General features: G+C 36.7%; 2 protein-coding genes across 4 annotated transcripts in view; one reads left to right on the forward strand and one right to left on the reverse strand.

Annotated features, from left to right (window-relative positions):
- Positions 1–120: 120 nt before the first annotated feature.
- On the reverse strand, positions 121–3944 carry Ubc4 (ubiquitin conjugating enzyme 4). Its single transcript, XM_071590017.1, has 5 exons — positions 3749–3944; positions 2871–3023; positions 2243–2325; positions 835–998; positions 121–580 (listed from the first exon to the last, which is right to left on the reverse strand). Exons 1-5 carry the CDS (start codon positions 3809–3811, stop codon positions 444–446), a joined length of 600 nt encoding a protein of 199 aa, XP_071446118.1. The 5' UTR covers positions 3812–3944; the 3' UTR covers positions 121–443.
- Prps (phosphoribosyl pyrophosphate synthetase) overlaps positions 3448–24958 on the forward strand; it is a 33751-nt gene continuing 12240 nt past the window's right edge. The window contains exons 1-5 of one of the 3 annotated variants that reach the window (XM_071590014.1): positions 3448–3511; positions 4031–4238; positions 4575–4758; positions 7127–7204; positions 23113–23336. In XM_071590014.1, the coding sequence (XP_071446115.1) occupies positions 3502–3511; positions 4031–4238; positions 4575–4758; positions 7127–7204; positions 23113–23336 (704 nt within the window). In that variant the 5' untranslated portion in view covers positions 3448–3501. Of the gene's footprint in view, positions 3512–4030; positions 4239–4574; positions 4759–7126; positions 7205–15415; positions 15443–23112; positions 23337–24958 lie in introns of all 3 variants that reach the window. The other 2 variants (XM_071590015.1, XM_071590016.1) reach the window with 2 other exon arrangements.

The following is a 24958-nucleotide window of genomic DNA, read 5'->3' on the forward strand; positions in this document are numbered from 1 at the left end:
ATTTAGGTGAGACGTCTACTTAATAGAGCAAAATTATCCAATAATTGTAATAAGAAAGTATCACACTCAAGGATGACATTTCTTTAACCTATCATTGTGAAATCAATCTGCTCATTGCAATAGTAGAAATGTCTACAAAGTTTATTATTCAATTTCTTTCACATGCCCAGTTCAATTAAAACACTGTAAAATTTCATTTAATTCAATTTTGCCTTGAAGCATTATTACCCACTCAGATTAATCACAGTCTATTTTATATGTTGTTAACTCTTCTTTCAGCAACATGCCATCAACACTCCAGTAAAATTAATGACAGATGATACCATCTCTAATCGCATTAATTTTCATGCATCTGGAGATGTTCCCCAAATTCTTACATGGCAGGCATGATATCTGGAAGTTATCAACTTCCTAAACATAAGTCACATTCGGAGCTAAAATCCCTAACCGAAGAGCTGCTCAGTGGCCCTTTCAAGATTCCAGTCATATGAGGAGAGGGCCACACGTGCTGTGTGCTCTTCTATACCCATGTCCATTAGACGGCGTATTTTTGCTTCTAGTTCAGGACTATGGTTAGGACCTAAAAATAAAATGATTGGCTTAGTTTAATATTATAAAAAAATACTTCAACAAGTTGCTCTATGCCCAACAATGTCTGCTTCAGTTAAGAGAGGTAGTGCCGATCACACAGTAAATGCAGAATGAAATATACATGAAAATGACTCATCCATGCACCATACATGCATCTTGGATTGTGTTTAGTGAGCTCCACCATTGAACACACCTCACATTCTTTTATCAAATGGATAAAATGGGTTCTCCCCAAGTACAGACCTCCAGCATAAACTTGTGTCCAATGCCTTGCAGTCTGCCAAAATATTTCGCGACACTCCCTAAACTGCTTTGCTACGACTGCATCTTGAGGATCATCAGGTTCAGCTGCTGCTAATAGTGCTTGCAAGGAGAGTAAAACCGTACGGAGTGTCATTGCTGCAGCCCTGAAACAGAAAAACTCGTATTAAAAAATACACTTTTAAGCAGGTTGTATATCTGTATCAAATCATAACTGATGTACTTTCTTTAGCATTGCATCTGACTAGTCACTGGAAAAAATTCCTGTGATAGCTCCAACCTTACAATAAATAGGACTTTAGGCAAACTATCACTGACAGTATTTATCACATCAAAACTGATAACTCAATGAAAATCTGGTGATAGCTTACCATTTGGCCAACATTAAATAATACTGACCAGTGAAAACTTCTAAATGATAAATAGTTCACCATACACATGGGCTAGTGATAATTTCTTAAAATTATCTATCACTAACCCCACCAGCCATTATATTTTCACCCATTTTATGCTCCATTCCTATTCACCCACTATACAGTCAATAATGGATTTAAACTACGGCAGCGAGCTGTGGCAAGGAAAGAAATCATTCAAATAAACTTAGGCCATGGATGACATATTTTTCTTTTCTTTATACCCTTATGATTTTGGCGTGAGGATTACTAATGAGGCTATCGAAATTCCTTATGAGAGATGACACATTCAAACCCTGGAGAAATCTGGTCAATTTTTGGTTTTTGGGTCTCTGCATGAAGAAATACTGACATTTGCCATTTTCAATCAGAATAGGAACCTTCCGACAAGCTTGGCTTTAGAATACATTTCCAAAATAATTCCCAGAGAAATGTCTTGGAGCACAGGCCATAAATTATGTAATTTTAGGAAACTTCATTTGCTAGCTAGCAGTGAGTGGTTAACATTTTTTCAGTGAGATTTAGCTAACCTGTAACATTTTGTGGCAACAAGAAAGCAGCACTGGGGCTATAAAATTTCACATTTAAAGGTACTCAAAAAATTAACCACATGAGGTTGAAGATGAATAGTAAATGGCAATTCCAAGGGGAGCTTGCTAATCTAGTATGTAGAGAACTGGGCTACTGACTCGAGTACCCAGTTCCATTCAATGTAATGCCACTGAGCATCCTCAACCTTACCCCAGCTGTATTTGGGGGCACAAGATCTTGGAAACCACAGCCAGCACAGGGAAAGAATGAGCCCCCTTGCCCTCTGTAAGAATTTCTCACACCTAATATAGCTTCATGCAAGTTGAGCTCTACCCTCACAAATTAAACAAATCTTGAAACTATAGCTGCAAGATACAAATTTTGCAGCAATAGTTTCATTGGGTGAACTATACGTGAGTATATTTTCAAAAATAAACTGGACTTACCACTGATCTTTCAAGATATCCAAACAAATGGCTCCTGTGACAGAGGATATATTTGGATGCCATATTTTGGTTATAAATCGAACCTAAAAAATGAAATTTCACATTAAATGGCCATATATACTTTGAAAAAAATAGAAACAACTTTCTAGAATAGTCTTTACACCCAATATACATTTGAAACAATGGCTAAGGCGTTAAAATTTGGCTGATAAGTATGACACCGATGACAAATATACGTTAACCAACATACAAAACCTTGCAGCGAAAAAATACTACTCATAATGCATGGAATCCCTCAATTGTCCACAGCGCACCCTTAAAAAAGGGATAATATTGGTCCCCAAAACCCACTTTCTGTTGAAGCATGTGATGTTCACAAACTCCGTTATTTACCAGGGAAGGATGAGTAGTAATTGCAAGCTTACACGCAATAAATCTAGTTAAGAAAAACCTTTTAAAAAATAGATTACAAAGCTAAATAGCATTTTCATCTCAACCCGAATGGTGCTATAACATTTCACATATGTACTAAGAGAAACAAATGAAAGAAATTTGCTTTGGAAATAAATTATTCCAAACGCAACACTAATGTGAGGAAATGATTACACACAAACAAAATGACACATACCTTTGGGGGATTGAAGGGATACGTCTCCGGAACCTTTATCTCTAATATGAAATTTCCACCCTCGTAAGGGGTATCCGGTGGTCCTGCTATTTCACCTTTTAATTCGGTAAAGTTATCGTTGACAAGCTCCACTTTAATGGCACATTTTGCTACCTGGATGGAAAATCATGATTTTTCTCCCATTAGGAGATCTTTAACATCCATCCTCTTTAAATATAGGATATGATTATTTGTAATTCATAATAAATTATTAAATTAAGATAATGGCACCAGAATAAGCTGTACTATTCCAATATAAAGGTAAAAATCTATGTAGGTACAACAGACAATAACTATTAAAACTTTTAATACTTGGGGTTAATCTGTCGAGTACTTTTAAGTACAACCGTAGCCCGTACAGTTGCATAAACCACATGTGTTTCTCCTAGGAATACCAATCAATACGTCAATCTTAACACAAATGAGGCAATAGTCATAACGCTATCTCACGACTTCTGACCCAGGTTTTGCAAGATGACTAGAGTAACGCTGCTATGACAAATGAGCTCATTGCTGCTTACAAAGAATTGTGCATTTAAGCTGTATCATTATTATCTGATACTCCAGAAATTAGGACGGGCATAATATAAAAATGGAAACGGGTGAGTATTTAATAGTAAAAATATTATAAAACATCAAATGTCGACAATATTTGAGCTCTGCACTGGAATAGTTTAAGAATAAAATTAAATTTTCCATTTTCCACAACAGCAAGTACGAGCAGAGTAAAAAATAAGAGTAAAACTTTGCTCTCGTAATTAAATTTTTTCTTGTCACTCATTCTTCCAAGACAACGAAAAGAATGGTTAACAATTTTAGTACTTTGTACATGATCATACCTCCTCACTCTTAATAACCTCCTTAAATTCCCTTTTTATTCTTTGGGCCGCAATGTTCGCCATGATGAAATCTCATATGCTAGATCATGTCATTTGCTAAAAGAAGCCCCACTAAAATTACGCCAAATTACAAACAATACACCACACCACAATTATGACAACAACTACTTCAGTCGTCTCTACTGGATAGGAAGTGACGACATCTTAGAGTTCTTGCTTGTGATTGGTCAAAGATATTGCTTTGACTTCCGGTCAGTTCTAATTGGAGTTTTTCTTTCGCAGTAATGCCCGTGCTATCCGAGGCGATTCGTGCTAAGAGTCTGTTGCGAACAAATCTCGAATCCCCAAGTGTCTTCCTCCGAAGTAGAATGCCAAACATCAAGGTATTTAGTGGAACATCTCATCCGGACCTGGCCCAGAGAATCGTGGATAGATTGGGCATAGATTTAGGAAAAGTCGTCACAAAGAAATTTAGCAATTTAGAAACTTGGTAAGCATTAAATGCATTTATCCTCTAAGATAAGAACAGTATCTCATATTTCATTAACATTAGGTCATATTGCTCTTTATTTAAGCTAGAATCTCGCTTTCCCATTAATCTTTGGCCCATAACGTAATTTGCCGGTACCAATTGCGTCGGACGCAATACAATTTTTATTGATAATATTTCGAGTAGATGTGTCGAGTTGCTTGTAGAAGTTTGTTTTGGTGACACATCCATGTGTTCAGTCACGTATTTAAGTTGGGGGATGACATTTTTTAAATACTGAACATGTGCTTTGGCATGTGATGTATTCGGTTGTTTTATTTGATGGAATTTTGACAGTGTGGAAATAGGTGAGTCTGTTAGAGGAGAAGATGTTTACATCGTCCAAAGTGGAAGTGGAGAGGTTAACGACAATCTTATGGAGCTCCTCATTATGATTAATGCCTGCAAAATTGCGTCTGCATCACGCGTGACTGCCGTAATACCATGTTTTCCGTACGCCCGCCAAGACAAAAAGGACAAGGTGGGTGCTCTCTGTATGATTATGTAATGTGTTGCTCTTGTCTAAATTTGTTCATTTGCTTGCGGTTTACTGACCCCAGTTTTGTCCGGAGTGCTCATAATTATGGTATGCCATGTCATACGTGGCATGTTATTCACTTAACACGGGTTTATTGCATTCTGAGAGAACTTGCACTTCCTATTAAAAATAATTTTTCAATGAATTTCAGTAATGCGTAATGATTGTACATATTTTGTAACAATTTGATAAGTCTGTTTTTAGAATTAATCTATCAACCCGTAAAGATTAAATGGAAGTTGACAATTCTTTTTATTGAATACCAGTTTCTTTCTTTTTAATATTTTTTAGATTTATACAGTAATCATTTTTGTTTTGATAACCTACTGATTTGTATTTCATGACTTAAAAGTTGTGCTATTTTTCCGTATTGGTTTGGGTCTTGATCTGTTAAAGTCCAGTTCTCCTCAAATGATTGTGCATCTTCTGTATGAAGAAATGTAGTATACAAGTGCATTTTGATTTTTTCTCGCAAAAGTGGCAGGTGCGGACTCCCCTTCCCTTACCATGAGTGGAGTAAATTCCATCCATTGAAGTTCCTTTTCCCTTACCTGGGCCATGGATGCCCCGTCTTTTAACGTATTACGTAATGGTGGCTCTGCATGGTGTTTATTATTACACTGACATATTTAAGACCACTGTAGTTATTTATTCCTGTTTGGTACAATTTAAGCCCTTTAAAACTTAATTTACTACTCGATTCATTGCAATGAGTGAGCATCGGTTAAAATAATTGCTTTGTTATTTTCTCATCTTTGTGAGCGAATTTCATATAAATAATTCGTTTAACTAAAATTGCAATGTTTTTAGTGAATTTCTAAGTTTGGTGAATGAAAAGCTAGAACTCATATTTTGTTAGTGCTTAATTTATTTTAAGTTTCAGACCTATTTTGAGGTTTCTAGTAGGTTGAAATGTGCTGGTTGTGTCATTTGTTTGGAAAGTGTCATCATTTCAAGCTGAGCAATGCATTGACGATACCCCACTATTATGGTTAAGCTCTACTGCAAAATATTTGGCATATTCTGACATCTTCGCAACGCCTAACAATATGTATATATAATCTCCTTTTTTTCTTATTTTTACTGTCCTTCTTGTAGATTTATCCCGTAATGTAACTATTTGCCTTCATTATTATGCATCCATGTTTTATAAAACTGGTGGTGGATTAATTCCTTTAACACTGCCGGTAGTTTAGTTAATGCGATGTCTTAGTAGATACGCTATCTCCTCACTTCTGTATTATAGTTTTTGTTAGACTTCAGTCCTGCTTTTTTTCATGTTGCTGGCTTACGCGGCTATGAACATACATGTATTTTGATTTCATTTGCTTTTCTTGAGAGCTTCTGCAGAAGTACAATCTTAGGACGGTGTCGGTTTACGAAGAGTATATGCCTATAATCAGGTCAAAGAGCCTCTGTGTACCATTTATTAACATTATTTTTGAAAATTTAACCGTCAATTTATGATGGTTTTTAATATTAATGACTTCAGTACTTGCTCAATCAAAATTTATTTTGTGCAGTAACGATACCGACTCTGCCTTTATTGCCATATATTGTATGTGCGAGTTTCATTTCATTATCAAAAGTATGAATGTCTACGGTTACTCTTATATATTTGGAGCTAATCGTAAAGAGTTCTTCGCTGGAAGATTTTCGTATCCTGCCATCGCTAGCAATCATTTCTTAATCGAGGAATAAATGTTTTACTCAGCTATGCATTTTACTGACTGTAGGTGACCTCGAAGACTCCGTGTTCTCCTGACCTTTTGAAAAGGATAATATCCTATTTAGATCGATGCACTTTAGACCAAGGCGATGACGTCGATATTGTGGATAGATAGGTTTCTGTTGCGTTCAATCATTGGCGTGATAAATACCATTCAGGTCGAGGGTGAGACCTGATGAAGAAATCCTGGTTAGATACGCCAGCGGTTATCTCTACCACTTTCGTCCCCAGTGAGTAAAAACATTTCCAGTGGGTTAATTGACAGGGATCTCGTTTGTTGGCAGCCAAAAACGTGAAGACTGTTGGCATGCGGCATATCATGAAAATAAAATTGCATTCTTGCGTGTGCCAGATAAATTCATATCCCTGAATTGATCTTGGAAATGAAGAGACCACGTTTTCGTCAAAACACTTGACGAAATAAACCTCACGCATAAGATGCGGTAGAGCGGGAAATGTGAAGTGGGTTGGTTTTTTAGAGGCGTGAAAAGGTTAAAGACAGAGAGGGCCCTGTCAAGTTTGAAAAGGGTCCCCTCGGCATTCTCTACCGGGCCTTTTCTTTTTTTTGTGTTTCCTCAACAGGGCCACGGTGAGGCCGGCGGCAAGGCCTCCGACGTTCGCCTGCCTTTCCAGATGAAATCTAACGAGTGGAAGTTCAGGGTAAAGAGCCTTAAAATGTGCCCATCAACCCATTAGCGAAAAAAGTCTATTTACGGCCAAGGTCACGTCCAAGGGTTTTTTTCCTTTTGGAATGCATGGAATGCAGGTGACCCTCGGGAGTTAATAACCGTGGTGGTGTCTTGGCGCGCGCGCCAAACGCTGGATTAAACACTTATCTCCCGCCCATAGTCGTTGCTCATTGGCTGGGTGCGTCACGTAATCTAGTTTTTTCGTTTACGCAGTTTTCAGTTTGTTAACCTATACGATCACTCGCTTTTGGGAGTTATCATTGTTTAAGTTAAATTGGAAATTGATTTATTGACCAAGGAGTGTTTAATGAATCGATTCTAGTCATATCGGAGGCCCAATTTAACGAGTGGTCAGCAAGAAAGTCGTCGAAAATATATACGTTCAAATTTAATAGAATCTACGCAAATTTTTCCTCTGAAGTTGTGACATATTAAGTGATAGGTCTCCTGCGATCTAACCAGTCTGCTTATTTAATAGTGAATAACTGTCACCTCTTGGTGGTATTTTTTAGTGTCGTAATATTTTTCGCCTTCCGAAGTAAACGATTACGCAATCATGATCTAATAGATGACGTTGATTTTGCTTGTATACTACTAACGGTCAGATAACTTAATGTGGGTTATAAAATTTCAAACATTTAAAGGAAGCGTAAATTTGATTGACGCTCTCTCTCTACGTAATAACGTAATTCCGCCCGCTCTGTGCCAAATAAACCCGTAAGTAATGGTGGTAACAACTATCGCGATGCACCGAATCCGCCGCATCGGAATTACTTAATAAAGTCGTTGGAATCCGGTACAATTACAGGCGTCAAGTAATTATTCCTTTTTATGTATATTCCTTCCTCACGGGTGGCTTGTCTCACCGCCGTTGACTTTCTTCTTTTCCATCCAAGAGGTCTACGATATTTTCATAAGAGTGAATGAAAATATGTGCGGGCAAGATGTTGAAATGTGGCCTAATTGTAGCTGACATCGGATTGAATAATTAGAGCATTCATGTAATGATTGTTTAAGTAAGGCCAATTTGTAATTGATGATTAAACCACTCAAGCATTCATGTGTGTAGAAGAACTCCTTGGCCTTGTTCAACACGTGACGCCGTGAACGGCGAGCGCGCCCAGTTTACTTCGCTGTACAATCGTTCAGTTCCGCGATCTTAAAGCGCGCGAAGAAGGGCGGGGATTGCATGGCATGTGCTCATGAGGGGGCCCTGTTGAATAATGGAGTAGCCTGTTCTTTCTTGTGAATGTCTTGTGAGCGTATGGGAGGGGGTTGATACCTGTCTTGTTTGTCGTCTTCTGATTTTTTTCCCACAGCAGCCAGGTTCAGTGGTAGTAAAACTCACCCGAGAGGATTTGTGCATAAACATAATCGAAAGGCAGATTGATAACTCGATACGAAGCAATTGTAATCCCGTTTCATTTTGCTGGTACAAAGCCTGCCATTTTTTATCCTAGCGGTGTGCTCTTGAGTTATTTCTTACCTCGATAAGGTTATCCGATAAATGTGTCGATTCTGGTGGAGTAATTGAAAACTGGGAATGAATTAGTTTTTAAGTCTCCCCGAGCGCGATTTGGCGTGAAATTAATTTTATATATCATATTGTACCTTTCTAGACAAGGGCGAATTCCACTTGTAGGATGCTATGTTTAGTTGAAAGAATGTACAGATAAGCAGTACAGCAATCCCACACAAGATCTATATTAACGGCCAATGTTTTACCCCTCCGCGGCATCTTGAGGTGAATATACATCGAAAGGCAGGGTACTGTCGGGAAGAAAGGGCGGATGGAATAGCAAGAGGGTCCGCGTCATGGTAAATTGTGGGAGTGCGGCCAGGAGGGAAGGGCCGATGGTTGCTCGAGGCGCCTTGAGCTTGGGTACTACCAGGTCGGGGGGGCCGGGGGGGAGGAGGGAGAAACATAGGAGGGGAGAGCGGGAAGGGACAAGAGCCCATTCACCAAGGGAGGGAGGGGGGCCTGGTTGGAGTGCCCAAAGGTGCTTACCTCCGATTTTTGGAGGGTATCTATTCGTGGACCTTTTTTTTCCTGTGTGTATTCCATGTGTTGGCGTATCATGGAGACTGGTGGTAGTAAACAGGAAAAGGACAAGAAAGCAGTGGGTTACATAACAGATGATTTAGAAAGATCGCGAAACAAATAGGGCAAAAGGCCAGCAAAGTTGAGACTTGGAGATTATGACGTAGATGAGGATATAGCTTGGTTCCGGGTTTACTTGACAGCTAGTTAGAAAGGGCATTATGGGAATTGGAATCAAATAAGCCCAGGGGGGGTAGACAACATTCTCATGGAACTACTTTAAAAAGTTAAGGAATATGTAGGAAGGGTAATTTTTATAGGCTAATTTGTAGAATTTATGAGGGAGGATTGTGGCCGAAATATTTCATGTCCGGCAAAGGGAAAGGCAGCAATATGTGAGAACTATAGAATAATAACTTTGATTTTACGTGCATTTGAAGTGATACTCAGGATGATCAGCAAGATGATGGAGAGCAGTACTAATGAAAATGCAATGGCGATGATAGGTTTGATTTCTGAGAAGGGTGAGGAAACAATGGTGCCATGGCAGTAATCAGGTTGAAAAATAGAGAGGGACATGGAATATAATCTGGATGAATGTTTCATGGAGTTCAAGAAGGCTTTATGATGTAGTGAAGTGGGTGGACTTCTCAAAATTATTGCAGAAAATAGGAGTAGATTGGAGGCATAGGCTACTTATCTGCAACATACGCATACCTCTGACTGCTCGGGTGTGAGTGGGGAATGGAGATTCCCGAAGGGCAGTTTTAGGAAGAGAAGTGAGGCAAATCCATTATTAACTGCACTGTTCAATGTATGTGTGAAGGAAATGATTAGAGGCCTAGGAGGAACTGGAGGTATGAAAATGGATGGGAAATTTATGGAATGTATTTTTGTACATATGTATAGGCTTATTCCAAACAAGACCTACCTTAAACAGTAGAATACCAATAGTAATAAAATATTGTTTCGAAAGGAAATGTGGAGGGAGGAAATGTTTATTATTTTTCCTTTAAAATTTATATCCTGGCAGTGGAGTGGTTTTCGTAGCGTTGAGTGATTTCTATCAGGGATTGAATCAGTCGCATATAACCGACTGCACAGCATTTACAAATTACTCCAAATGGTTCTTAATTCTGTAGATTTTATGAATAATGCCTGAAGGAACTCGAAAGTATATTTTTGAGGAAAATAAGGTTTGGATTTCACTCTCTTTATGCATATTTCTTTATTTACCTTGTTTGCATCTGTTTTTCTTACTGAGAAAATGCAATAAAACTGACAGTTATTAACCAGGGCCATTTCAAACAAAACTATAATATTATGTAAGTGATGATTTGGGAACTCACTTTTCTACTTGGGCTAAATATCATTTTAGGCATAATTATTAAAATCGAAAACAATTAATGGTTAAAGAGATATAGAACGTACTACGGCCGAATGAATGGAATGAATATAACAACCCAAAGCCGTACTCTTAAGGGCACTAATAGGTGGATTTCCACCTATTAGTGCCCTTAAGAGTACGGCTTTGGGTTGTTATATTCATTCCAATCTAATGGTTGTCTCAGTAAATGTGGGAGTTTCAATTAGTAAAAATCACTTGCCTTCACCAGGATTTGAGCATGGGTCCCTCGATGACCTGCTGAGTATGTTAGCCATTTAATCCAACGAGGCATCCTCTCAAACTCCAAAATTTTGAGGGCTTTTAAGGAACAGGGTGTTTTGATGAAGCGCTATTAATACAATGCCACAGGTATTTGTTAAAAGTTACTGTTGTGGCATCTCCCACAGTTCTTTGGATATTTCAGTGCTTACATATTCAAATTAAGGCTTTGAAGCATGACCAAATTCATTGATTGAATCATTGAATAAGTTATGTAGCAGAGAGCACTGGTTTGGGTTTTCAGCATTTGTTTCAAGGTGTTCTGGGGAGGGGGGGAATCTCAAGCTAGAAGGTTTGAAATTTGGGTTTCTACACATGGGCACACCCTGCTCATAGAGGTGGGCTTTCAACATACGACAATCATAGTCTACGATGTCCAGGGTTAGATATTTAGAATTGTGCTAACTGTTGTCCTGCAATGATGTCTAAATAAATAGTATTTGTTTAGTGGGAGTAATTGTATTACTTATAAGTGTTTAATAGTATACCTTGGCATATTTGTGTTTGTGTGTTTATCAGATGTCACAGCATTATTTGTCGAGTTTGTGTACTTAGTGTGAGTCCTTATCAATGGTTTACAGACATTTACTGATGATCACACTGTCTGCATCAATTTTTTAATTTTTTTATACAATTGTCTCTGGCATAATTAAATGGAATTTGCATAACATATTGAAATGAAATTATTGGCTTTGTCATTCCACACACTTTATTTAAAAACATGACCCAGGTTTCGATGTTGAAACCTTGGTTGTGTTTTTAAATAAAAGGGTGTGGAATGACATAGCCAATCATTTCATTTCAGTTTTTTTTAACATAACTCATCTTTGTGCATATTGCATGCTTGTTATTGCACATTTTCTATATTTTTCTTGCAGATGTAGAAGCTATTAGTGACATAGGCAATATTGACTTCCCACAGCGCAGTTTAATGAATACAAATTTCATTTTGTTTGATTGGGTAAAGTTTGTACGTTTCTTTATGTCTCTGCTGTTAGTGGTCACTCAAATAAGAGTTTTTGATAAAAAATCTTATTAATTTCAATTAGTTAAAAATAATTACTTATAAGGATGAAGCTTTGGTCAAAATGTTTTGTAGCAAAACGTGATATTATGTTAAATATCAACATTCTCTCATGTTTTCTTTTTGAAAGTATAAACCCCGGTTGCCTTGCATTTTACATTCCTATTGCAGACCGGTGTTGATATAGGTGAGAGCTCTTGGGAAAATCTGGAAATGAAAGTGAAGTCTCTGGGAAATGTGTGAAAAATTCACCATAGAAAATCAGGCAATTTAATGGGAAGGACCTGTCAGTCCTCCAAAATTTACAATAAAAATTATTTAGTTAATATTCACTGCATTTGATGCTTACCTACTTCATCAGCATTTTTCTTGAAGTTCCTGGCATTTTATGCTCAATTCTAGTGTTGTGCTTATGTCAAAAGAAATGCTAACACTGCTGAATATGTTAATGACATTGGCATAGTTTTGCCCTTTAGTCACTCACAAGGTTTTCATTGTTTAGCTATCTGTTTTCATCTGCATGTCCCTCATGCTTATTAACCTTTGAAAGTTATTGAGTGGTGACAGGTAACTTATTCTTATCGATTCGACATATTTTAATAATGCTCAAATCTTTAACTTATTATATTGATAGATTTGAGGATATCAAAACTAGTTAGATTTTTGAAAGAAGCTCTGGAAATAGGGAAAATATCTAGGAATATGTATTTCAATTCTATAGCTACCATGTATCACTGGTATCCTGGACCATTGTTCTAAACCCTTGTTTGAATTAGATAGAGAGAGAGTAGTTTGTTTCTGGAGTCAGAAAGGTTATCACCCTTTTATTTGCATTCATTGCAACCATTTAATTATACTTCTGATCTTTATTTCACAAATGTAATACTCATATTTCTATCCACGAACCTACCTTTGTCAAGGTAATACTCTTTATGCTGTGCATGTTACCTAAGTTATTGCTTCGGTCCTGGATTGGTTGGCTAACCCTATTAATGTAGACCTGGAATAATACCAACTGCTAATTTATTGAAATACCATTACTGCAACCCTTACTCAAAGAACTGACTGCTCATTTATTTCATTTACCTCCAGGAATTTAATAATATTTTATTAATTAATTTAAGATAAACTTGGGCCTGCATCTTCAATAATTTTATCCATTAATTGATTCTCTTTCTCCAGCCCACCTAACATTTCCCCATTAATGAATTGAAGTTTGGGGCATCCAATGCTTTACCTTTCTACACTCCATGTTTCCATTTAGGGCTGATTTAATAAGTGAATAAATGTACATATTTTGCATTCATCTGAGTTGGGGGTTGCTTTTTTACACCTATGTATAAATCGATTTTATTGTTCGTTTCAGCATATTTTGAAGGTGAATCTGGGTCAAGTGTGCATGTAATGTCATTTAGTGGATTAAATGGCTCTTTTCCTTTGCACAGCTTTCTGGACTTTGGTTATCTTATTATATTGTAATATGGGCCATAGCTTATTTTCATAAAATTTTACCTAAACAGAAATATGTTGTGTAATTTATATTTATGTTATTCTAGCAGTAATTGGAAATAAGAGAGATTAACCACTGGTGAGCATAGGGAGTACATTATTGACAAGGAAGCTTCCTTTGTTGACTCTAATAATATTATGTCGACCATATTTTCCTTTTTAAACTCATTTTTGAGGGACGAGGTAGTCGAATGGGTGAAGTGCCAGGGTACTTCAATCAAGCTGTGTGATTTTTCTTGGATACCAGATATTCCTAGGAAAACATAATGGCCCAGGGGCAGGAACTCCCTTATTGCACTCATGTGTGAATTTCTCATGACATATAGGGCATTGGATTGGGTAAGCTCTACCCTTAACGACCAGTTTTTGAGTAAATACCTCTATGAATATGGTTAAATTTCTAATACAGACAACATTAAGAAATAGACTGGGGAATCATCTTTGGAGCCAATCTATTTGTTGGTATTTTGGTGGATACCTTATGTTGACCCAAAGGTGGGATCAAAACTCACTCAGACCTAGGTGTTTTTTGCCTGTTCTGGTTGTTTGACCCCTGGGATTTCTGGGGCAGATGGGCACTATGAACTGTCACGAATAGCTAAGGGAATAACACTTGAAAATCAGGAAATTGCGCTTAACTCAGTTTATTGCTGTGGAGTTACAAAAGCATGCGAGGCAGGTACAATTATTTGTGATGATTTTATCAGAGGTACAAAATTATTTTACCAGTCAACATCAGTTAGCATTTAATTCATTTTTGAAACTCCTGTGTCTTTCAAATTATGGCCAATTTGTGTTCAGCTGTCCACTTCATTGTTGGAAGGCACTTGTTCTATTCTTAAAGGAAATAATCAATATCTGTTCCCCAATTGAATATAATTTTGTTTAATTTCAAAAGAGTTATGCTATTTCGTTCAAGTATTTATTACATGGAGGTGTAATTGAAAAATTAAATTTTTGTAATATTTTATACAGTTTCCAAGAATATGGTTGGCATGTTATTCCTTGTGTGTCGTAATTATTATGCTGTCTTACACTCAACTTGCCTTCAAAATACTTTTCCATATTTGCTCTACAACCATATTCTAGCACGATACCAATGCATTTCATACTTTTGGGCAAGGCAGTAACAGTTTCCATTTTGTTTCTGTTATGTGTCAGCATTAAAGTTAAGGCAGTTCTGTGAATTCCTAAATTCCTTAGTTGTTTGTCTATTTGTCTGCTTTAAAATTTTTTCAGTTTTCCTGCCTCAAAGCTATTATGTAATCTTTGTTTAAATTTTTTCTCCTTATGTGTTGTTCAAAGCTTATTAAATATTTCAGTGTCAGCTAGTTCATCTGTTTGTAATCAAGCAAATGGGTCCATTTTACTTTTGTTATGGTTCCAATTTTATTTACTTTTGCATAATGTATGCAGCTTTTTATTACTAAATGCCAAGTATCATACTAATAGTTATTTTTTGGTAGACTTGTGGAGATGAGGTTAAATGCAGTTCATTACAAAACGAATTTCAAATCTTCATGCATGACATCTGTTGGTGCAGTTCTTGCTCAATGTTTTTCTGTCAAAACAAAAGAGGTAATCCTTTTAACTTTTCTCATGTACATGTGCTCCCTTAATGTGCTCATTCTTCTGGTACACACATTTTTCCTCATTTTTTGTTTTCTTTCCTGTTCTTATAGCATTTGAATCGTTGGTGCTGGTTGCTGCTGGTTCAATGGTTCTAATATAAACCTTTGGGGAAAGTGCAATGGTATTGGGGTAGTATTGTTGGTCATAACATAATATTCTGGGTTCGGTGGTAAACAAAGTTAGAATGTTTGAGCCGTTGCCTCAGGTATGAGGGCAGCTGGGCTCATGTCTGTTCATTTTGAGTTTGAGATTTCATATGAGTCATATTTGTTCGGCAGTAATCACTCTCTTCTCCACCCTACTCTTTCAGGAGATGCTTCCCGATCTAGGGGGGGCCGTGAGTACCACAAATGTGTTGGGAAGGGATGGCAGAAGAGAGTTTGATTATTAACATTATGTAGAGTAACCAGATTAATATTGGGGTATCATACTTAGGAATGATACTTTTCCAAAATAACTTAACCACTCTGGCTTTGTTTGGGCGTGTTGTTTTTGAAGTGAGTTGTTTGATTTTCTAAGCCTGTGGTTTTGTGAGAGGCATGCAGCCATCAGTATACATTGTGTGTGCTTAGCTTGAAATATTAAAAATATATTAAACATTATGCGACATTTGTGTTATACAATCTTGCACTTAAAGGTTGGCAGCTGTTTGGAACTATTTCAGTGATTTCATTAATCAATATTTTCCCTTATGTAATTTGGGGTTACTAGATAACCTGTTTTTGAAGAAGCTTTGATGCACATCAATGGTTGTAATTGCATTTATCCTAATTGCACATTGAAATGAAAAGGTGAGAGTTTCAATATGAAGGAATTCCAATAAACTTACACTGGTTCTGGTTAAATGTAATCCTGCACATCTTGCATTAATTACTTGTATTCCACTTTGGTCAATACCGTAGCAAATTGATGGATGGGTGTTCAAGGAAACCAAAGTTTTTCTGCAGTGGTCGTATGTGCATCCTCTTAGAACGGGATTCATATTCAAATAAACACATATACTATGTGCTATATTTTCCTGCTGTGTCCAGGGGCATTTCATGGTGTAAATATTGGCCACAACAACCACAGCAAGCTATGCCAAAGTTAAAACTGATAATTGAAAATGTGGGCAAATAAAAATTTTCATTGTGCACAAACCTCTGGTAGAAAATGAATGCTCTCTCCCCTCCCTTTCATTATTTTGTATCGTCTGCGTATTCTTTCACTTCACATAGTTCCTGTGTGGCTTTTAGGTACTGAATCCTCCTGGGAAACCACTGCTGGATTCGGGAAAGGAACTGTGCCCCTTTAACTTCTCCTTACAGTGATGTTTGAAAAGAATCTGCAGCATTTGGTATCCACAGTGTTTTTGCGTTCAGTCATTCCTCTGCATCAGGTTGTCTCTTGGCAACAACAGTTTCTCCAGCATGCTGCTGGTGTCTTCAAGTCATAAGTGACAATGCATTGATTTTTTTGGCCGTGTTACAAGTGAGATGCTCTACTATAGGAGCTGGGAACCCTAGGTTGGCTCTAGCTTGGAAACAGCTGGAAGCAGTTATTCAGGATTGATGCCTGGCTTTGACCAATCAGGCCATCCTAGAGCTCCCAGCTCCCTCCCTTCATGAGGCTGCCAAAAAATCGAGATATCATCATTCCTGATTTGAAGATGCCAGCAGCATTGCTCGTGAACCTGTTGTTGCCAAGAGAGACTCTGATGCTAAGGATCATCTGAGAACCATTAATGATGTTAGGAGTTCACTTGCTATCTTGGAATGAATAACTGATGGTAGCACTTTTCCACTTGTTAATCATGTGGAAAAGTGCTACGATCGTTATTCATTATGTTCGACTTCCACCAAATCACGCCTGAAGTATCTGTCTTAGAATCTTCGATGAGGTGTGTCCTGTGCTCCGCCCTCTCTTGAAATACAAACCTTTGGTTTGATTGCTGTGGTTTTAAGTTGAATGTTGCACCAGTTTGAGATATGTGATTTCCTATCTAAGAAGCGTTGTTCGATCAAAGCAGTAAAGCATATCATCGAGAAAAAATAATTCCTCCTGCAATCATTCCTTTTTATGGAATGCCCAGGTTATGGAGTACATTTGTGTATAATTGTCATTTAAGAGACTTACAGAAGTTATAAAAGAAACAATTTAAAATCTGTGTATTACCATCAGCGATAAAATCATATCTCCTTTATGTATAGTATTTGGGCTTTCTATTTGCTTTTAAAATGTAAAAGTCGCCTTTTAACAGAATCTAATTTGCTATCCTTATGAAAATGTAATTTCTGGAGTCTTCCTTCCTTGTATATAGTCTTTCATTATTTCAGCGGTGATTATGCTTGAGGTGATAGGAACTAGTTTATATTTTAATGGATACTTTTGCTTAATGTAATTCTTATTGATGGCTCTCATCCTCCTTGATACTTGAATTTCAGATTTAACCTTTTAATGCACTTTAAGCAGGAGCACTGTTGCATTAGTAGTTACATTTTGCATCATCTTTCTTCCTGATCACACTCCTTGCATTCAAATTTCAGCTTGTGCATAAAGATCTTTTATTTTAAATACATTTGGGATCTTTCCTGTGGAGAGATTTAAATAGAAATTAGCCAGCTTTGTTATCCATACTTAAAATATTTAGTTCAAATTTTAGTGACGAATCATAAATTCTCAATGTTATCCATTTGCTAGCAGATGGTGAAGCAAAAGTAATCAAAAAATATTATAATTTTCAAAATAAGTTGAAAAGATGGTCATGGCATAAAAGAATTGAGGTGCTGCACATCAATAATCCTGAGGTTACTGTATAAAGATAAGACCAGTTACATTATATTCAGCCCATTGTAATAATTAATGATATTACAGTCTGAAATTTAAAGCTCTATTTATGTGGCCAGCATCCAACTTCTCTGTTTGGGTCTAGTGGAGTTAAACTTCTAACATGCCATACCCCATTGTATTTGAAAATTTTGAAATGAATGTTTTTCCATAATAGCCTTTAATTAAAATGTAAGTGTAGTTGGTAGGTATTATTCCTCATTAAATGAAGAACACAATGTATTTTCCACTGTTCTTGAAGAAGATTGGAAAAATAATGTTATGTTCTTCATTTAATGAACATGAACTTCCACAAAGTTGAGCCAGAAACAATTGGTGTTTTTCCTGCCTGTTCACCTTCAGGCCACAAGGTTGAATCCTATCTTGGATATGGATATTGTTTAAATCCCGAGTTTGAATATTGTGAGCCATGATGAGGAGCCAACAGTGACTCATCTCGATTCTAGGTGTCCTGAGATCCCATTGACTCATGGAAAGTCAAAAAATAACCATGTTTAGTCACATATGTTCTTCCTTTTCTTAACTTTCAACCAAATGCTGAGAGGGGGAAACATGTGACAACCAGTAATTGTAGGAAGATCATGGAGCAACTTGTCTCTCCTTTTTTTTAAGCTGCACTGTCACCGGTCCCACATAATGTGCAACCCATCCTTCAGTATTTCTTTTGACGTCCCTCCTTCGGTTCTACTCAAATCAATTGGGATGGGATATTGCTTTTTTTGGGAGTTTCTTTAATTGATAAGGTAGTCGTTATATTAGCATCATATTGCATTCAGGCTTTTCTAAGCGTGTATTTTTAATCAATACCTCACCATCACATTGGTTTCCACTCGCAAGCTCCTTGGTGCGTAAAAGAAATCGGGATCAATTTTGGGTTTCCGGGAATGGTCACAGTAACACTATGCAAGAACAGTTAAATTTCAAATATTTATTTTGAAAGTAAGGGAAGGAAGAAGTATGTATTAAGTAAATAAGTATGAGTAAAGAAAAGTAGTATGAGTAAAAGTGGTGCATATCAAATTTTTTTGTGTAAACATCTTATGTAAAATAATTTTTTTATGTGTAAACATCTCACTTGGTGCAATAATCTCAATACAAGCCTGTGATGCTGCTGCTCCTCTTTTAATTTTAATTTAAAATTGGTGTTCAAATTTGATAGGATCCACTTTTATTTTGGTTGCAAATTCTCATTTGTAGGGAAACATATAGTTTCTAATGAATATGTTTCTGAGATAATTTTTGTGTCAGTTGAATTATGATTGGGTTTAGGTGAAATAGCCATTTAAGGAACTTACGTTCATTTTTTCTGATATAAAAAAATTTAGCCTTTAATTGTAGACTTTGAAGGAGGCTATGCTAAGTCAGTTCGTGCTGCTCAGTAGTCCTTCATTACTGTTAATTAAAAATTTGTGTGCATAGCACTATTTGTGTTTTGTGTAGTGACTGCTCCAGGTGGTCTGTGTGTCACAGAAAGCCACTCTTAGACTAGCTCCAAGGCTTCTCAATAGGTCAGAATCTGTCTTGGCCCTTTTCGTACATTTAATAATTACAGAGTGACTTCCCAACCCACCTCTAGGACAGTGGTATCTGGAATGCTTGCTTAAATCTTTGGATGTGGTTCCCGAATGTGGCTCAATGAGTTTTCCCTTGTTTAATCTTTTATTTTTGTTTTCTGCTGATTATTTGCCAGTGAACCAGTTGAATGAAGCTCCTGAGCCATTGTTTTTGCATAGTGGTGGATGGAAGCTTTGTGGTAGCTTTTTAGCTATACTTAAATGAATAATGCCTTAATGTCAATATGTTTTACCCCGAAAATTCATTAGTCTCTCATTGTGATGCTATTTGATGCTGTCCCCAGTATTAATGCCTTGGAGAAAAAGAATTGGTGAATGGGACATTGTACCTGTGGAATTCATCAACATTGTAACCTCTCCCTCTTACCACGCTCCTCATATTATTGATGATTTCATTGCTCCAAAACGAATACATTGCCTTGATGAAAAAATTAGTCATGATATGTGAAGGAATATTGAGTGGATAATTTTTCAGCAGCTGGTTTTAACGTCAGAGGAGCTGGTTTCCTCAAATTTAATTTCATGTCCCTATAAAGTAAATAGTTCTGTTTTCAATAGCTTGTCAATGTTTATCCTAATTTGCAAGACTAATTTAATGTTATGGTTGTACAAGTACAATACAGTTTTAATGATATGGCTTGGCATTTTCCTTCTGCCATTGCATCCTTAAAATTGTGCGATCAATAATGCTTAATTTTGTGTATGCATTTCCTCAGTGCTATTCCTAAAAAGTAATTAACCCTGAGTTTTTGGTCACATTGTGTATTGATGATTTTTGTGTGAAATTTATTTATAACTTATGCAAGTGAGATGCTGTCTTAACAATATAGAAGTATGTATTGCTGAATTTTAATATCAAGATCTCTCTCTTTTTTTAAGACCTTAATAGCTTTTCTCCTAAGGGTTCAACTTTCATTTCTGCTTTGACCCAAAATCAGATTTTGTTAACTCAAGGTGAGGTAATGTTTTTGTCACAGTTTAGCGGAGGCCCATAATAGGTCAGGTTGGGTTGGGTGGGGGGAGAGGGAGTAATAGATGATGATGTATTATTTTTCATTACAAATGGTTAAAGATGTAGCTTGCTCCATGAGATGCTGATTACAGATTGTTCAATGACAGGAATTTTATCATTAGATAACTACTCGCTTTTAAGAATGTAATTTTAGATCATAATTTCATTTCATTTGTAAGCACTACCATTTCTAATATTTTAATGTACTTCCCCATCATAGGTATTTTGTGATAATGTAAAACTACGACAATAATTTGAACAAGGTTGATGAATGGTAAAGAGAAGGAGACTCTTTTAAGTTGATATTTTATGACGGAACTTTACCAGTTTTCTGTACAAAGTACTAAGAACTAAAATTCTAGGGCTAAATGGCTCTTTGCAGAGCCTGGGGTATGGATGTTAAGATTTCAATGAAAAATCATTTTTTATTAGGCATAAGGCAATTCCATATTATTTTCTTGCGTTGAGAGAAGTTTGTAATTATTTCTAACCTCAATTTTTTCTTACATTTATTATTTTTCAATCCTATTATAGGTAAGAGAAGTATAGATTTAGGTAATTTTTATGACTAGCTGTTTTTGAGTGATCTTTGAGTAATTGGTTATTTTCATTCTGATGAGATGAACCATATCTTTGTGAAACCAGATACTCCAGGAAGAGTGAATAGACATAGGATGGATGCCCTGCATATAGATGCATTTTTTGTACCTCTTTGAGTTCATCAGTGATAGCAAAAGGAGTATTGTGTATGTCACTGCTACAAACTTCTTTGGTGAATGGCGTTCATGGGAATTTGTAATTTAGCCAAGATTTCCTCGCCGTATGTTGTTAAATTGGGCATCACCTTGCATTTTGTTTTTAAATTTGGCATGCAAAGTGAAATTTAATTTTTTTGCTATCATTACTTTTTAAGATACTGGATTTGATATCATGAGATTTCTATTTAGGTGACCATGGTTAAATGTATAATGTGTGCTCCTAATGTTAACTCTGTTAAGAATTGTGGGGAGACCTGTTTTAAATCTTTTGCATTTTGGACATTCCTCTCTTCTTAACACAAGTTTGGTGACTGTTGTGATTTATTCTTGAATCTAACGTAACTCAAAATCTAGAAAAAGTGAGGTGTGGCTGGTCATGGTATGTCTGTTGGCAAAATATTTTGATTTCATGGTATTCATCAGACATCAACTGGCAAATTTTACTCACTCCAGTCCCAGCAGACATACTAAGCCTGAATTTGATGTAAAATACATGCAAACTTGGGGTGAAAAGAGTTCGTGTGGAGGTCAGTGGATAATAGAAATTGTCCATGGTCCATTTCTTGATGAAACATGATTGTTATATTGTGAGTTTAGTGGACTGATGTGGCAGCTCGTATGTTAAGACAGATTTCATGAGTAAAGAGTAATGATGATAATATAACAATTATTCGAGAGTTGGAGCATGTAACAACTATTAAGTTCTATTGTTTCAGGCTTCACTTCGTGGAAGTAATTGATATCCATTATTGAAATAGAAAGAAAGACTCGTACTTTTCTAGAAATCTGTGGAAAAGTACGAGTCTTTCTTTCTATTTCAATAATGGATAACTATTAAGTTGTCATAGGTAAGGATTTTCGCTGGACATTTTTTTAAAGCTTTCTTATTTTATATTTTAAAATTTTGCTTATTCTCCATTAATAAAGTATTATACTGTGTTGGAGCCAAGGTTTATGGAAATAGATATTTATCATTGTAGAATGAATCCATTTCTCCAGCCTGCATAATGCTGAGGATGTTCTCTGCAACATGACTTTCATAATTTTAAAGTGAAAACTAATCCGCTCACCTGCTTTTTCAACTTCTCCCTTCATGCTTCTATTCATTAGATGTATATGTTTGTGAAAAGACGGCTTAGTTATCACCTAACATGTATATTTGCACTAAGTGTTTGGGTGTTTGTTTGTAGTGGCATGAGATTTTCATTACTAGTCTTAAGTGTAAAATTTAATATTTACTCATTTCATATAAGAGTGCCTTTCAATGTTTTGTATTGGTGATATTCTTTTGGTATCAGTGTAATTCCCGCATATTATTTTATCTCATGTTGCATGATATCTATAAGATAGTTTTCTCTAGTCACCTATTAGATATAAAAAATATGGTTCTTTATGGTTCATAATTTGCACCCCTTTTGCACAGTTAATTTCTTGATACCTTTGTTAATTGTAATGTGGTCAAGAACACGGTATCATTTAGCTTTGATGGGAATTTTCATGGAGTATTTATTGCCCTTCTAGAAAGGGATATTAACATACCAAGACCTGTAACTTAACTGTCTTCTTGTATTGCAAATGTAATTTGCATTTTTGAGTTGCGTGTCCCCCTTAAAAGAAAAAAAGCAGAGGTCATCCTCCCATTATGCTCCTAGGCATCTCTTGCCATTTGCAAATAGACCATCTTCTGTTCTTCCTGTCCCCTCCATCCATGCCCCAACCCCTCATCTCTCCTTCTGCATCTCCTTCCCTCCCTTTTTCCCCTCTTCCAATCATCTCCCCCCCGATCCCATCATCCTCTCCCGGCCCTCGGTCGACATCCCGGTGGCGGCCTCCCTAGAGCCGGGCGCCCATCTCAGCGAAGTTAGTGGCCAACATGCTGTCGGTCGCCGGAGCAGACCATATCATCACCATGGACCTGCATGCCTCGCAGATTCAAGGCTTCTTCGACATCCCAGTGGATAATCTCTATGCTGAGCCGGCTGTGCTTAAGTGGATTAGGGAGAACATTCCGGAATGGCGCAATTCGATAATAGTCTCTCCAGATGCCGGAGGGGCAAAAAGGTTCCTATGTCATTTTTATGTTGTTTTGATATTAGACAGTTTTTGTTTGTGCCGTACATTGTTCATGCTTGGATGTAATGATTTAATTGAATTATCCATTTTTTCCTTGGTGAAGAGCTTATAAAATGTTCAAAGAAGACTCATGTGCTCCATTTATAGAAGTGTGGAGGACTCATTAGTTCAATCCATTACAATGCTTGCTGATTTGCTTTTCTGAGACACTTAACTTTTATTAAAGATTATTCAAACAAAAATTTAACTAAGAATTATTGTTAATGCTCTTTCAGGTGTAATATTTTGACATTCCGTTATCCTATTTTGGAATAAGATGAATCTACACCTAAGAAATGTCTTATGCTTGACATTGTGTGATGATGTTAGAGGTTAATCCCCGTTTGCCGTATAGGATGCCATTTTAAAAATCTAAATGAATGCAGTATCTATGATAATTGTGGAGAATGATAAGATGTACTGCTTTGGTGTTTTCAATGAATTAATTTGGTGATTTTAGCTGATGGCACAAAAATACCTATTGAATTAATGGGATTCTGCTTGATTAATGCTTGTTTATTTAGTATACTGCTGCCCTAAAAATTGTCATTTGGGATTATTAATAACCAAAGGTTGCTTACATGGAAATTACTGCGAAAAGTATGAGTAGTTATGCAGATGATTATCAGCTGTGTGGTCAGGCATTGCCTGGGGTGATGTGGGATGTGCTTCATACATTCTTGTGACCGATGCTGCAAACTTTCACTGCATCACAGACATGCCCAATGCCATGCTGCTTCTAAAATATTTAAAACAAAGAAGTATTAATTCCATAAATGGGTTCCTGCTAGAGTCACCACTCTTGGCTTGTGCATATTATTTACATTGTGGGTTAAAATGTTTTATGACTTAAATACAGTAAATTTCACCCAGTTCACTGTAGTGCGGTTTACAAAGTGAAGGTAAATTGTTTTGTTGTTCTTGTTTTTAAGCTGTCTTAATGAAGAGGGAATGGGTTTCTTGCTAGGGATATGCTGATCATGGGTGGAGGGGCTTAGAATTGGTATCAAGGGGCTATGTGGTGACGCCTAAAAAGTTGGAGGATGATGTTGGGTTTGCCTCAGATTTTTTGGTCTTAAGGAAATCCAAATTCTGCCCTTTGTGTGTTTAATGATATCATATGAGGACTCCCTGGACATCTAGGAGATTTTTTTCTAATTTTTCCTGTTTATTTGTTTCTATAATTATTTTAAAAAGTCATTTTCATCTTGATATTCTTTATTGTACATTTCCCTCACCATGGAGTACAACCTTGATGTGGTGAAAGGGCTTGTGTGTTCTGATGACCCATGGAGCTGTACTGAAAGGAGCAATGATGATTACTCCAGTTCAGATAACCCATGCCAGATAGGTCGAAGGATAGCAGCCCAACAAAAAGGAACTCCATGCCGTGTCTGTTCCTCAGTGAGGTGGCTGCTAAGGCATCTGGCCCCAATGGGGTGGAAATTAAGTGATGATGTCACATTTTAAGCATGATTGAGGAAGGGAACACCTTGATTATTTATCCCCGAAAACAATGTTGGTGTAGACTTTGAGAGTCCTGGCATCTACAAGACTTGGCCCCCAGGTTT

The sequence above is a fragment of the Hetaerina americana genome, unplaced genomic scaffold, assembly GCF_022747635.1.
Source record: "Hetaerina americana unplaced genomic scaffold, ioHetAmer1.1.p SCAF_4, whole genome shotgun sequence".
Classification (NCBI taxonomy): Eukaryota; Metazoa; Arthropoda; class Insecta; order Odonata; family Calopterygidae; genus Hetaerina; species Hetaerina americana.